Source organism: Branchiostoma floridae, chromosome 4 (genome assembly GCF_000003815.2).
Source record: "Branchiostoma floridae strain S238N-H82 chromosome 4, Bfl_VNyyK, whole genome shotgun sequence".
Classification (NCBI taxonomy): Eukaryota; Metazoa; Chordata; class Leptocardii; order Amphioxiformes; family Branchiostomatidae; genus Branchiostoma; species Branchiostoma floridae.
The window spans coordinates 5,444,108-5,455,691 of record NC_049982.1 but is presented as its reverse complement, the minus strand read 5'-3'; the positions used below and the strand labels follow the sequence as shown (position 1 = coordinate 5,455,691).

Sequence of the window (11,584 nt, the reverse complement as noted above, 5' to 3'; positions counted from 1 at the left end):
AATACCCGTACTGTCTCGACCACTAATCTGCTTTAATGCTTTGAACCGCCCACCGGGAGTCACACGCGTGCATGCTGAGCCGGGTTCACAGGTGCGTATAGAATTCTTGGCCTCTACCAGGCTCCACATGTCGTTGGAAAAATAGTAGAAATTTGAAAAAAAATGTGGACAAATAGCATGCCAGAGGAGTTAGCTGTCCAATGAATGTGGGTTGCAACCAGCTTATTTCTCTGGCATATTATCTGGCTATATTTGTCCAGTTGCTATTATTTTTCTGGCGAAAAATAGAACCTAAAACTTCTATACGGACCTAAAATGGGCTTGAATATATACGCTCGTGTGAAATTCGCGGGAAAAATAACCTTGCTTGGCTACGTGCGTAGGACTAATTTGGGCAAATAAAGTCAATTGACAATTGACTGTACGCTAGGGAGTCGGCCGGCAAGAGGAGTTATTTCCTCACCTGATTCACTAAATTCTACATGACCGGAGCTTCCGAGTTGCTCGCTAAGGCTTAGGTCACATTTGCAAACTGGGGCCCGGGGCCCGTTCGGGATGTTTTAAGAAACGAAAAATTAAAATGTATACCTAGAAATACACACAAATCATGCCCATGAATCGTAGTCTGTGTAACGCAAACTCCGCTATCCGGAAATGTACGACGGGCCTGAGAAGCGCGATTAAATCAGGCTACATGAATCGTATTTGGACGTATTGTGGATTTTGATGACCTTATCGTTCTTTTCGTTCCCAAAAACTGCCCGGCCGGTTTGGAAATGTGACCTAAGCCTAAAGCAGACGGCGTTAGCTTTTCGTGGCGGGCTAAATGAAAAACAAACTGCTGACACTCCCCGTATTCCTGCAAGGAGGTTGAAAGTGCAATTCTTTTATCTATGAAAGTAAAATTCTTTTATCTATGATTCGTGCGGCAATCTCTCAAAAAAGATTATGGATCCGTCCCTTCACCAACGTGGCGAGTACTATACTAGTCTATACACCTTTCTCACGCGGCGGCCATGATAGATAGAAGACGAGGCCAATGAGGCAAACAGACAAAACTTATTTCTTAAATCAGATGCCATTTAGTTTTCCCGCAAACCACAAAAATGTTCATGATATAAGATAGAATAATAAATATTACAAGAAGTGTTATGCACCGAAAGATGTAGCAATTTAGAGTAGTGCAGACTGACCCCATAGTCCCTTAAGAGATGCAAAATAAAAACATAATAATTCAAATTTTTGACGGATTTGCAGCCATTCACTTATTGGTCGCTTTCCTAATTGGCAGGCTATCATTGGTTGAACTGCTAATTATGATGGACAGCCTTTTGTTTTCCACATTGAACTCGTTTTAGATCTATCATGGCCGCCGCGTGAGAAAGGTGTATAGTATACAGCGGTGTTGGCAGTCCTGTGCGTGATATGGTAATTATGCAACGTCAATTCCAAGTTGTCCCCCGCCCCCAACGACTTGGAGGTATTAAACACCAGTTTGTAATCTTCAGCCACTTCATCTTCATCTTCAAAACGAATCTCGTCCCCGCCACCGCGTCGGCTGGGAAACACACTTTCCATGATTTTTTTTTAGAAGAGATTATATTCTACATGATAGTCGGAGCGTCCGAGGTGACCGGGGCGGGGTCACATCCCTGGTGCTGAGGGAGAAAAAGGTGGCTCGCTAAAGCAGTGTCGGTTACCTTTTCGTCGCTGGCTAAGTGAAAAACAAACTGTCTAGCCTTGTTTCATAGCAGACAGCCCGCGTTATGTACGTCAAAGACTACATCTTAAATCTTCAAATCTTCGATAACGTTATGGGAAAATATCGAGTCGATCCTCTGGCAACATCGGTACCCGACCGTTACGTGGTGACCTCCTGATGACCTCCTTTGTTTGGCCAAACTGCCAGTATGGTATCGCTGTTCTGAACATCAACCACGAGCCTCGTTTATAATATTGCTGTTTATCTGTTTGTAAACCCTTAGAAATTCAAACAAGTAACGTTGTAGAATAGCTATCAGTTTATTTTGCTTACGAGTAGGCTTGACAATGCGCTACGTGCACGACTGTAATTTGTTTCTATTCCGCTAGAGGGCGCAGCTACATGAGAGGCTGACGATTTGTGGGGGTCTGAATGGGGGGAGCTTGGTGGCCTGACGTGATAGCCAGGCCAGGTGGACAGCCCAGCCCTTTCATCAAACCCTAGTTTTCGTTGGCTGTTGGTTTTATCATGCATGTTCTCAAGGTCTTTCCACTTTGATAAAAATTGGTGCACTATAATACTGCATTGTTGATGCATACATGGACGACAGAAAGCAGGGCAAAAGTCAGTTTAATATTAGAGAGATTGTCGGCGCACCGTAATTCGAAACTGACGTGTGACCTTCAGTAAAGACTGACGTAATGGAAAGGCAGCGTCCGCTGTCACTTGTAGGCCGTAACGTTCGTAAGTTCGTACCATTTAGGGCCACTAAACGCCTCCTTGCGGAATAAGGATGAATAATAATGTGGACAAGTTGTAACAAAACCGGGGGTTTTCCTGCATATTATGCCATGTGAGAGTTTGTTTCTAAGTATATCATAAAGTCTCTGGCACTGTAAATTTCGTCACTTAGATACCAGCTCAAATACAAGGAACAGATTTATAATATAGAAAGCAACGCAATGTTAACATGTACTCCTCTGGAAGAGTGTATGCTGTCGGTTTGCGTTCAGAAGTGCAGAACTGCCTCAGGCTGTACGCAGATAAAGTGCAAGATGGCGCTGTGAGGCTTGCAATGTCGCTGAAATGGACCACTGGGACCTTTTGATATAACCTCTGGTTCCAATGCTCATGCTGGCCTGTGTTTTCGCAATCTCTCGCTGGCTGACCCCTCCCGGCAACTGTAGGACCGGCTGCTAGGAGCGCGATTTTAATCAGACTATATGAGCCAAAAACAATGCTGAACAGTTCGTATTGGCCATGACGGTGGGCATGGGACCGCGATGAAAAATGTAGCCTCGCTTTATGTACGTTCGTATATGGAGGCAATTTTGACATGTTTCTATTTGTTGAAATATTTATTTGTAACATTATAATTTCCATTGAAAGAAAGATACATGTATACATCATTGTGGCATACCATGGATGTAATGTGAGCTGGTCGGATTATTGTGTTTGTATGATGTTCAGAAGTTCGGAGTTAGTTGTATTACACGACGATGATTGTACATGATACTTTGCAGTGCTTGAGTATTCCGACAGGTGGTGCAACTTTTCTCTGCCTTTTTCAGGCCAATAAAAATTTGCGACAATTAACATTGCCATCGATCCGATGATTTAAAGGTCACACGCCTTTTACCTGTAAGTCAAAAGACAGTGACGATTCGCCTCGCCATCTCAAGAAAAAATACATTGTTCAAACGAGGCCTGGTGTAACGAGATAGGCTCAACATATGCGACCGTAGTAAAGCAAGTCACGGCACGGTCTTAGACGACATCGTCCAAATAAGCGCTTCTACTCTATTCCGATATCCTTTTATATGGTCGGTCGTCACAATATTCATTTTTCTTAAAATTGGAGATTCGCAATAAGTACCCATACTCGTTTATCTGTCAAGAGTAAAGTGTGGCGAGGCCGTTTCAATTATTGTGGTCCGTGTCTCCGAGTGGTGTGACCCACCAGAAATGCCATATCTAATAAGTTAATACTAACTCCTACCTCGTGACTGACGCTTCAGTCATAAGACTTTCGACAGCTACGTGTATGGGGGCGGTCTTCTGCCATCTTTCCCGAGGTTAGTGTAAAATATGTAACGTAATAATGATACGAGATACTTAGTATGTGATATTATTGATACTGTAATGAGTTGTAATACCTGGTAACAAGAAAACGATAAGGCTTTCAGAAGCGATGAATAAACTTTTGACGTATTTCGAAAAACACTAGTAATTTACAAGGGACAGCACAAACCATCGACAAGGTGGCATTTGGCATGCCATCTTTGACGGAAATAATCAGCATCAATTGACCAGTGTAACAGTATGTTTCTTTTGCGTTTCTTGGCGGCCACACATGGTGTGTTACACGTGGTAGACTACATATGTTATATATACATAAAACAGATATCAACACTTACATGTAAGCCCAGCTGAAACGGTGTGTTGTGGACGGGTAATGTATTCATTCGTTTATAACGAGTTCCATGACAGCAGTTCTTGGGAAAAGTAAATGTCAAAATGTATGTATGTGCTGCATTCCGACACTGATACATGTATGGTTTGCCAGTACGAGGCATTTTCATGTTCTTTTGGGACAGACACAAATGGGGGATACTGGCTGATAGCTGGATTGTCATTGTGTACGGTCTTACTTTATATTCGTCCCCAGACTATAAATGGTTTCAACTGTAGATTAACGTTCTTTCTGGCAACATCAGCACCTAAGTTATATTTGTTTATACAACCAAATTCGACTACTACATCACTACTACTGTACTACAGCGGCAGATTCTCAATGTAGAGTAACGCAAAACAGTGTTTATATTACAGTAAGGTCACCTCTGCTGAAGTTAATCATAAAGTTGCATTTCAATTTTTTTTTATCATCTCTTGTCTGTTGTTTGCAATGTAACAACTTTTGATGCGAGGTTGCTGTCAGTTCTCGATTGCGTCCTGGCTTTATTGTAATAGTTGTACAACGTTTACTGCTAAGTCAAACTGGAAAGTCCTCTAGCTACCAGTATGGCATGTTCTGGTATCATGAACTGTATTTCAGGCCGCGCTTTACCGGTAGTCCGCCAAGTTAATACGCAATGCCTTTTTACATGGTTCACATCATTGCGACGGATAGTTTATTTATGTGTACTAATAGGTTAATGAGTAATTTGCTTTCGACCCTCTTAAATGCAGCACATTTCCTAGTGATCCTGTAGTTTTGGTAATGTTTCGTGTGTTCACGGCATCTTGAAAAATCTTTCAATGAGCTGTTACTATAGCGGCTATGCTAAGAATCTAATTTGGACGTCTTATATCACCTGGTTGAAATGTTTTAAAAGGATAGGTACACTGCAGCAAACTTTAAACTCCACGAGCGAGTGATTTTCATGATTTCAACAGGACTAAAAGTTTGGGCCAGTGTCCACAAGATTCTGTACCTGGTACATTCTTCTATGAACATGTTCAGTGAGTGTTTTTATTTTCAGCAAAGTCCGTTTATCTGGGACATGTTGATACAGCGCTACAATCAGTGCTCTCGCACAACGTACTCGGGGACGTAAACGTGTCACTCAAACTGGTCCGTCTCCCTGGTGCAGATTGGCAAGCGTTAGGTAGCCCTGCCGCACTTGACACACAATTAATATACGCATTCCTTTGGAATGCAACCTTGACTTACTGTAAAATTCTTTTATTTCAGATTCCTAACTATGGCATCTGGACAAAATGGAGACACTGGTGAGCTGTCAATTCGTCACACAGAGATAATACTACTAACTAACAAGACAACTAGTAAAGACAGAGACACAATGGTTGACATAAGGGTTGATATCTTTATTTGGCAAAATCATAGAGAGACAGCACCAACCCCATACAGATGTACCATGTCTGATTGTAGTAACTTCTAATGATTGCATCATGTTATCTTATTACTTATTGATATCAGGAAACCTTAGTTGCATAAATTAAGACGTCTGACATGCAACGTTTTCCTTAATTTTGTGACAGGAGTAAGAAAATACTTCAACGTTGTTGTGGACCTTGTCAAACATGACTGGCAACAGCTCGGTCACCATCTTGGGGTAAAATATTCAGACATAACTACAATAGAGAAAAACAGACTGGGAGACGCAACAGCGGGATGCAGAGATGTCCTTGAAAAGTGGGTGGGAATAAAAGGAAAGGCAGCAACTCTTTCAGTCTTAAAGCAAGCACTCATTGATTCAAAACATAAGGATGCTGCTGACGAACTGCCAGGTGAGCATTAAGGTTGTCATAAACAGCTTTCATATCCAACATGGCACATCATGGAAGTCCAGTGTAGAACAAACGTAGTGCAATAATGATAGTGAAGTTCTATGTAAATTAATTACACTAAGTTCACACTAGACATGAGTAAGATTCACAGAACATTCAGATTGTGTTTTTCAAGATTGTGCTTTTTTTATCATTAATGAAATGATTCAGGCTAATTCTTAGTAAATATTTTGAGCTTGCCAAGAGTGTATTAGGTAATGTCAGCTCTGTACTTCATCAAAGAGTTGATGAGCTCATTATGCTTTTTGGTATATAAGGTGTGTCCTATATGTACATGCGGTGTATATGTCAGGAAAGAGATATCAATCTACCAATTGATATTCCGACCAAAGTTTCTGTCTACAAAGGCCTTGATCAGGATGTTTGGAATGTGTGAGTTCTAAATTCCAAATCAATTGCAATCCATTAATCTTAATTGACAGGAATAAAAGTTAAGTTCTGTCTTTTAATATTGTCCATTTGCTACGAGGGTAAGTCAGAAAGTAATGCAAGTGGTTTCATAACAGACTCGTTTTTTAATCAATTGAGTTTAAATTTGGCATAAAGGTAGAGATATATGTCCTCTTAAGATTGAACGTTTTAGATTTGGTCTTTATCATTTTATGAGCAACTGAGTTGATTTCAAGATGAACACGCCCTTGGTAGTTTGTCAGACTATCGATTCCTCTAAATCTGACCCACTGAAAATCACTGTAGGAGGTTGAAATTATATATGTATGATAACAAATGTCTCTATAGGTTGCGTACCAATTTTCATTTCTAAACTCGTAATGGTTCTTTATTTACAGCTGCTAGGATGCAGTAAGTTGCGTTATAGAGCGATTGGATTTATACACGAATTCGTGAGTTGTTGGTTAATTTAAAGACTGCTTTTCCGTTTACCAAAAGAAACGAAACTTTACACAGTTATTAACTGTTTAAAGACTAAAAAGTGTGCTAAGTTTCATTTCTCTTTGTTGATGAAAAAGTAGGCTACAGAAAGTTTTAATCATAACACTGCAGATCTCATGACCCTGAAGACCGCGTATACCTCACTCTACACCAGCAACGAAAAAAGAAATACCGCTCGGATTTCAGTGTTGAAAATAAGCGTGTGGCTTACAGAGAAATGCAGCTTATTGCATGTGCTGGCTTAGTCTCCTACAATAAAAAAAAATTGGTTTAGGGAAATTCTTAATTGTACGTTAATTGGACCCCACTTTTCATTTGACGAGATACCAAGGGTGTGGTCACCTTGAAAGCAGCTCAGTCACTCATAAAACAATGAGCAACAAATTTAGATGTTTCAGTCTCAAGAGGAGAGATGTCTTAACCTTTGTGCCAAATTTCAACTCATTCGATCAAAGAAAGACTCTGTTATGAAACCACTTGAATTACTTTCTGACTCACCCTCGTAGTATGCAGTAGACTGAGGACTTTGATCAGTAACTACATACAGTGCTGTCAGATTGGAGCCTCTATCCTGATATAGAAAATAATCTCACTGCATCATTTGTCTTCTGGCAACTCAATTTTGTCAATCACATATATAAATTAACGTATCATACATTGTGACTGTTACAAAGTGTTTGACATCAAAATTAATGTCTTTCAGATCCACATCCACTTCAACATCATCTTGCTGCAAATACAACACAACAAATGCCAGTTCTGTCAATCATTACAGACATATTTGTCAAAGTTGAAGAGCGGGTGGAGACTGCTAAGGACATAAGGAAGTTTGGAAAAGCACAAAAAAGAATCATAAGATCAACACAGTACAGGTTGACAGATCAAACTATTCGATTGATAAAGAAGCTTAAGGATCAAATCAAAACTGTTGATGATCTTCTTAATCTTTCAAAAGGAGTCAGAGATATACAGGAAGTATATGGTATCAAAGTCCATAATGTAGAGAAAGGTAGTGTTATCTTCAATGTAGGCTGTTTTGATTTGAATAGTTTGGGCAAGCTTTGGTTTGAGCACAGGAATGGCAAGTTGGCCATCACATTACGAGAATCTATGCTTACCAAAGAGATCATACAGCTGATGGGTGACGACATCTTCATCGAGACAACCATTGATCCTGACCACTGGAAGTGGTCTCTTGACTACCTCATCAGGGGTGGACATACTGGTGGTAAGTACATATGATGTCATGCAACACAACATTTCATAGATTCTGGAACCCTTTTATTCCATCATTGACTTATGAGCAGTAAAGTAGTGTGCTCTATCTACATTTGAGGATGAAGTCAGTGACTGTCAGTGCTCTCATGAATTTGGCAATTTTACCATAAACTGGTTAACACCAACTTAAGTAGCAAAATGTTAGTTTTACAGTCTTATGCTTAGTGTCATAGCTAATGGAAGATAGTATTACTACAGGTACCTTAATTCTGTTTTTGCCTATGTCATTTTTTGTTTATTCCAGCACCAGCAGAGCATCCAGTCTTCACCACAAGAAGGCAACCAATAACGATGGCAACTACACCGTTGGATGCACTTCACCTCAGTACAAACAAGCTGCACTCTACCATGAGGGCCATGAAGCAACTCAGTCCCATCTGGCAAGTGGCATGGCAGAAGGCAAGAGAAAACAAGGATCTAGAGAGAAAGCTCAAGGACCAAACACACAAGGCCATGGAAACAAGAGAGGTCCAAGGAGACAGAACCACCACATCCCTACAGCAACTTTCTCCAGCACAACAACCGGGAGAAACAAGACAGAAGGACATCAAGGAGCACGAAAGCAGTGCAGTTCCCACTTCTACACAGCAACAAACTTCAGTCCTACTTCTAGGCTGTAAGGGTAATGGCAAGAGCCACACAGGAAACATCATCCTGGGACGGGAGGCCTTCAGAGTCACCAGGAAAGGAGGAACAGGAAAGTCCAGTCTGTGCAGCAGTAGCTACCTTCAGGAAGATGGAGTTACCAGAGAAGTGACAGTAGTCGACACCCCTGGAGTCTCCCAGGAGATGACAGAGTCTGAGTTTGAGGAGCTGGTTCGAGCTGTGAAGATGGTTCCTGAGGGCTTTAATTCCATCTGTCTGGTCTGGGACTACAACAACTCTGAGAGGAATGAAGACAAGGAGGTCCAAGTGTTCCAGTCCCTCCACAGGCTGTTTGGTGATGGACTGTACAAGCATCTTATCATCCTGGTCACACATGCTCAGCAGGAGGACATTCCAGAGTTCATCAAGGGTCTGCCGGTCAACATGAAGCAAATCGCTGACAAGGCAAAGACTGTGATTGCAATAGATAACAGACGTAAAGGAGAAACATCATGTCAGCTGTTGCTTTTTCCTACCTCTGACACAAAGTACACTTCTTCAAACCTCTCCAAAGAGTGCCAAATCCCCCCAAATGCTGATCTACACATGGTGCTCATAGGCAAAACTGGAGTGGGGAAGAGTTCTACAGGGAACAGCATCATTGGTGAAGATGTTTTCAAAGTTGCAACAGTGGCTGCAACAGTCACAACAAAGTGTAACTTCCACATAAGAACACTGAAGGATGTTGGTAGCAAACTAGCTATATTAGACACACCAGGACTGTTTGCTACAGTAAACAAGGAAGAGATACAGAAAATATCTGAGGAGCTCTGCAAAATACCAACTGTATTCCATGATGGTATCCATGCACTAATCCTGGTAATAAGCGGCATGTCAAGGTTTACAGAGGAAGATGACAATGCACTCAAGAATATCCAGCGTGTCTTTGGAGAGGGGTTTCTGGACCACACTGTAGTACTGATAACTGGGAAAGATAGTCTGAAAAGTAGCAAGGAGGAGTACCTGGCATCAGCACCACAAACACTAAGTGACATTTTAAAGAAGTGCCAGGAACGCTGCATCTTCTTTGACAACGTCACAATGGATGCAACAGTACGTCGCAAGCAGCTGGCAAAGCTGATCACAATGGCCCAAGAAGCTGTAAAGAGGAGGAAGGGTCCATACACCGGACAAGGACCCAATGAGACACTCTTTCTGGAAGGTGCAAAGGTCATTGATTGGATCATTACAAAACTCTTTAAGGTAATGGCAAAGGATGTCCAAGGTCCAAAAGAATTCGTCAGAGAAGAGGTGGAGAATCCCACACCCAAGCATGCTAACTTCCTGAGATCGGAGAGCCTAGTAGACAGGGCAAGGCAATATGCAGCAAGTAATGAGCATGAATATTATGAAACAAGCATTGCCAAATCACTCTTTCAAACAATACAGCGCATCTTCTTGCTCTAGGCCTTGATAGGTTGGCCAAGTAACTAACTGATCTTGTACGTCTATTTTTAATGTCCTGAATAGTTTCTACAAAACAGCCTGGCTATATGACATTCAGGGATCCAAAATCCTGTTTTTCATGGGAGTACTCTTGCATGGGTATACCATCCTCCATAGTTACAGCTGGCTCTATCTTTTCACTTGCTTCAGTTCACTTGCTTACAGGCAAAAACATTGAGCCATCAGTAAATACAATGGAGGGTACCGACTGTCTAGGAGAGTTTGTCAGTGAGAAACACGTTTTACTTTCTGTGGACAAATGTTTCATCAGTTGATCTGCAATGAGTGATTTATTATCAGCCTACTGGATCCATCTATCTCTAGTTGTATTAAATTACATTAGAGCCAATAGTCAAGAGTTATATGTTAGACATATAAGAATACCAAAATATATATGTAAACAAAGCAAGAAACCTGGGACAAAGCTAACAAGCTAATCTATCTACTTGAGGGTGTAATCTAATGTCCTTCAAGTTCCCTTGAATTTCAGAAACAGCACCAGACCTGTAATAATGCACAAATCATTGACAACAAATAAGTAAACTACTTCTGAGGAATTTGAGGTGTCCCACTGATATGATAAATAATGTTACTGACATTCCTGTAATACACGCAGCAGCTACCAACTTTGTCATTAATAATTAAAAGAATAATTGAAACAAGATTGGCAATAAAAACATTATTGCAATGGCGACGATTGTCATTTACAGGAGGTGAACATACATGTAAGACAAACGAAACCTGAAAAATAATTGATTGGGTGTTTCTGATAAGGAAATTCTTTTGTTTTCACTGTCAACGGGATATTCCTGTCATGTAGATATTTTTCCTGTGGGTTCCAAGACAACATCTAGCTTGTCTTGGTAATAAAAGAGGGGTATGAAGGGTATAGAGAAGTCTATATACAAGTACAAACTTGATGTAGTTATGACCCCTTCCTAAAAATAAGGACATTAAATGTTATACTTGTGACGGAACAGCATCTAAAAACATTGTAACAGCCACACACTGTTTTAGAAAACAGGTACACATAAGGAATTCTATGAGGATTGTAATAACCACAGAGATAGCAATCTTCTTTGGTTACAAACCGTCAGCTAGTCTGGACTAACGAGCTCTTGAGTGATGTCTACCTCTTTCTCTTTCTGCGGTGGTCTTTCTGTAATGTGACTGCCCCTCCAAATTTTGAGTGGCACAAAACTACTTTGTCTTTCTGAGTTAGAAGAAAATGTGTGTTCTTCTATAAAACTCAAGGAAATGTGATGAATTGTGCAAATTCTACTTAGTATATACAACTTATCAAGTGAGTGA

General features: G+C 40.8%; 1 protein-coding gene across 1 annotated transcript; it reads left to right on the top strand.

Moving 5' to 3' along the window:
* The first annotated feature begins 3,718 nt into the window (after positions 1-3,718).
* On the top strand, positions 3,719-11,363 carry LOC118412795. Its single transcript, XM_035815817.1, has 5 exons — positions 3,719-3,777; positions 5,397-5,434; positions 5,705-5,953; positions 7,608-8,132; positions 8,427-11,363. The coding sequence occupies exons 2-5, from the start codon at positions 5,407-5,409 to the stop codon at positions 10,232-10,234; spliced, it is 2,610 nt and encodes an 869-aa protein (XP_035671710.1). The 5' UTR covers positions 3,719-3,777; positions 5,397-5,406; the 3' UTR covers positions 10,235-11,363.
* Positions 11,364-11,584: the final 221 nt, after the last annotated feature.

Excerpts from the sequence above, each read along its gene's own strand:
- LOC118412795 (XM_035815817.1), top strand. The coding sequence starts at position 5,407 with ATGGCATCTGGACAAAATGGAGACACTG. Across the intron at positions 5,954-7,607 it reads TGCTGCTGACGAACTGCCAG|ATCCACATCCACTTCAACAT; the intron begins GTGAGCATTAAG and ends AATGTCTTTCAG. Across the intron at positions 8,133-8,426 it reads CAGGGGTGGACATACTGGTG|CACCAGCAGAGCATCCAGTC; the intron begins GTAAGTACATAT and ends TGTTTATTCCAG.